The sequence below is a fragment of the Nannospalax galili genome, unplaced genomic scaffold (genome assembly GCF_000622305.1).
Source record: "Nannospalax galili isolate Female #2095 unplaced genomic scaffold, S.galili_v1.0 scaffold1679, whole genome shotgun sequence".
Taxonomy (NCBI): Eukaryota; Metazoa; Chordata; class Mammalia; order Rodentia; family Spalacidae; genus Nannospalax; species Nannospalax galili.
In genome coordinates this window covers 369837-371454 of record NW_008342927.1, presented here as the reverse complement: position 1 = coordinate 371454, position 1618 = coordinate 369837, and the positions used below count along the sequence as shown (strand labels likewise).

Here is a 1618-nt window from a genome sequence, read left to right as displayed (position 1 = left end):
GAAATATAACCTCACAGTGGTGACTGAATTCATCCTGATGGGCATCACTAAACGCCCTGAACTTCAGCCCCTATTATTTGTGCTGTTCCTCATCATCTATCTGACCTCACTGGTGGGCAACATGGGAATGATCATCCTCACCATGGTGGACTCCAGGCTTCAAACACCCATGTACTTTTTTCTCAGAAACCTGGCTATTACAGATCTTGGCTATTCTACAGCTGTGGGACCCAAAATGTTAGAAAATTTCATTATGGACCAAAATACAATATCCTTTAACCTTTGTGCTACCCAACTAGCCTTCTTTCTTCTCTTTATTGCTTGTGAGCTTTTTATCCTCTCTGTGATGTCCTATGACCGTTATGTGGCCATCTGTAAACCTCTGCTCTACACGGTCATCATGTCACAAAGAATATGTTGGGTTCTTGTGGCCTTCCCATATCTCTACAGCATATTTGTGTCTCTAATAGTCACCATAAATATTTTTTCTTCATCCTTCTGTGGCTACAATGTCATCAGCCACTTTTACTGCGATGGTCTCCCCTTGTTATCTTTGGTCTGCTCAAATACACATGAAATTGAAATGATAATATTAATCTTATCTGCGGTTAATTTAATATCTTCTCTTTTTGTCATCCTTGTGTCCTACATGCTCATCCTCATAGCCATTCTCAGGATGAACTCTGCTGAGGGCAGGCACAAGGCTTTCTCCACCTGTGGGTCCCACCTCACAGTGGTCACCATCTTCTATGGCACCTTGATATTTATGTATGTCCAGCCCAAGTCCAGCCACTCCTTTGATACTGATAAAGTGGCCTCCATCTTTTACACTCTGATTATCCCCATGTTGAATCCCTTAATCTATAGCTTAAGGAACAAAGATGTTATTTATGCCCTTAGAAGGACAGGGGAAAAAGTACACAATATCTTCTTGTAACGATCACATTGTTGTTGAAGATTTTCCTACTTCTACAAATAACAAAGAAGATCTGACATTTGTGTTTGTGGGTCTGATTTATATCACTCAGTGACATTTTCAAGTCTCTTCCATTTTCCTGAAGGTTTCATTTTCTTTTATAGCTGAACAGAAATCAATTGGGTATATGTCTCACATTTTCATTATTCATCTTTTGAAGGACATTTCGGTTATTTCCATTTTCTAGCTACTGTGAATAGAGCCACAATGACTTCAATTGTAAGATTATCCAAGAAACCAGTGTCTGATGATCTTACACTTTAGAGAAGCCCCTACCATTGCCATTTCCCTAAATCAACGTAATTTCTAGATATATTTTAAATACTCATTATTATAAGCAGAGATTAAATGTAGTTTTCACCATTCATCAAAGAAGTTTTCTCTACAATAAACAGAGTACAAAGATCTACAAGTGGTCAAATAGTAGAGAATAAGTAGCTGCAGGGTGTCCAGCCTCATGGATACATATTCAATGCAGTTCCTATATCTAAGTCCCTTGGAAAATCATGGAGACCAGGTAGAAAGACTGTCTGAGCCAGAGGTCCAGGATGCCTGCTGCTAGATACTGTCTTCTAGACTTCTAGGCAGGATAGCTGCATCTATGCGATTTAATAATACATACATAATGACAACACAAGTAAA

The 1618-nt window shown here is 38.9% G+C and overlaps 1 protein-coding gene across 1 annotated transcript; it reads left to right on the top strand.

Moving 5' to 3' along the window:
- Positions 1-4: 4 nt before the first annotated feature.
- LOC108491124 (olfactory receptor 8K3-like) lies at positions 5-937 on the top strand (the record flags this gene model as incomplete). The annotated part of the gene is made up of 1 exon (XM_017799615.1): positions 5-937. A coding segment is annotated over one exon (933 nt), but the record flags the coding sequence as incomplete, so codon positions are not given.
- Positions 938-1618: the final 681 nt, after the last annotated feature.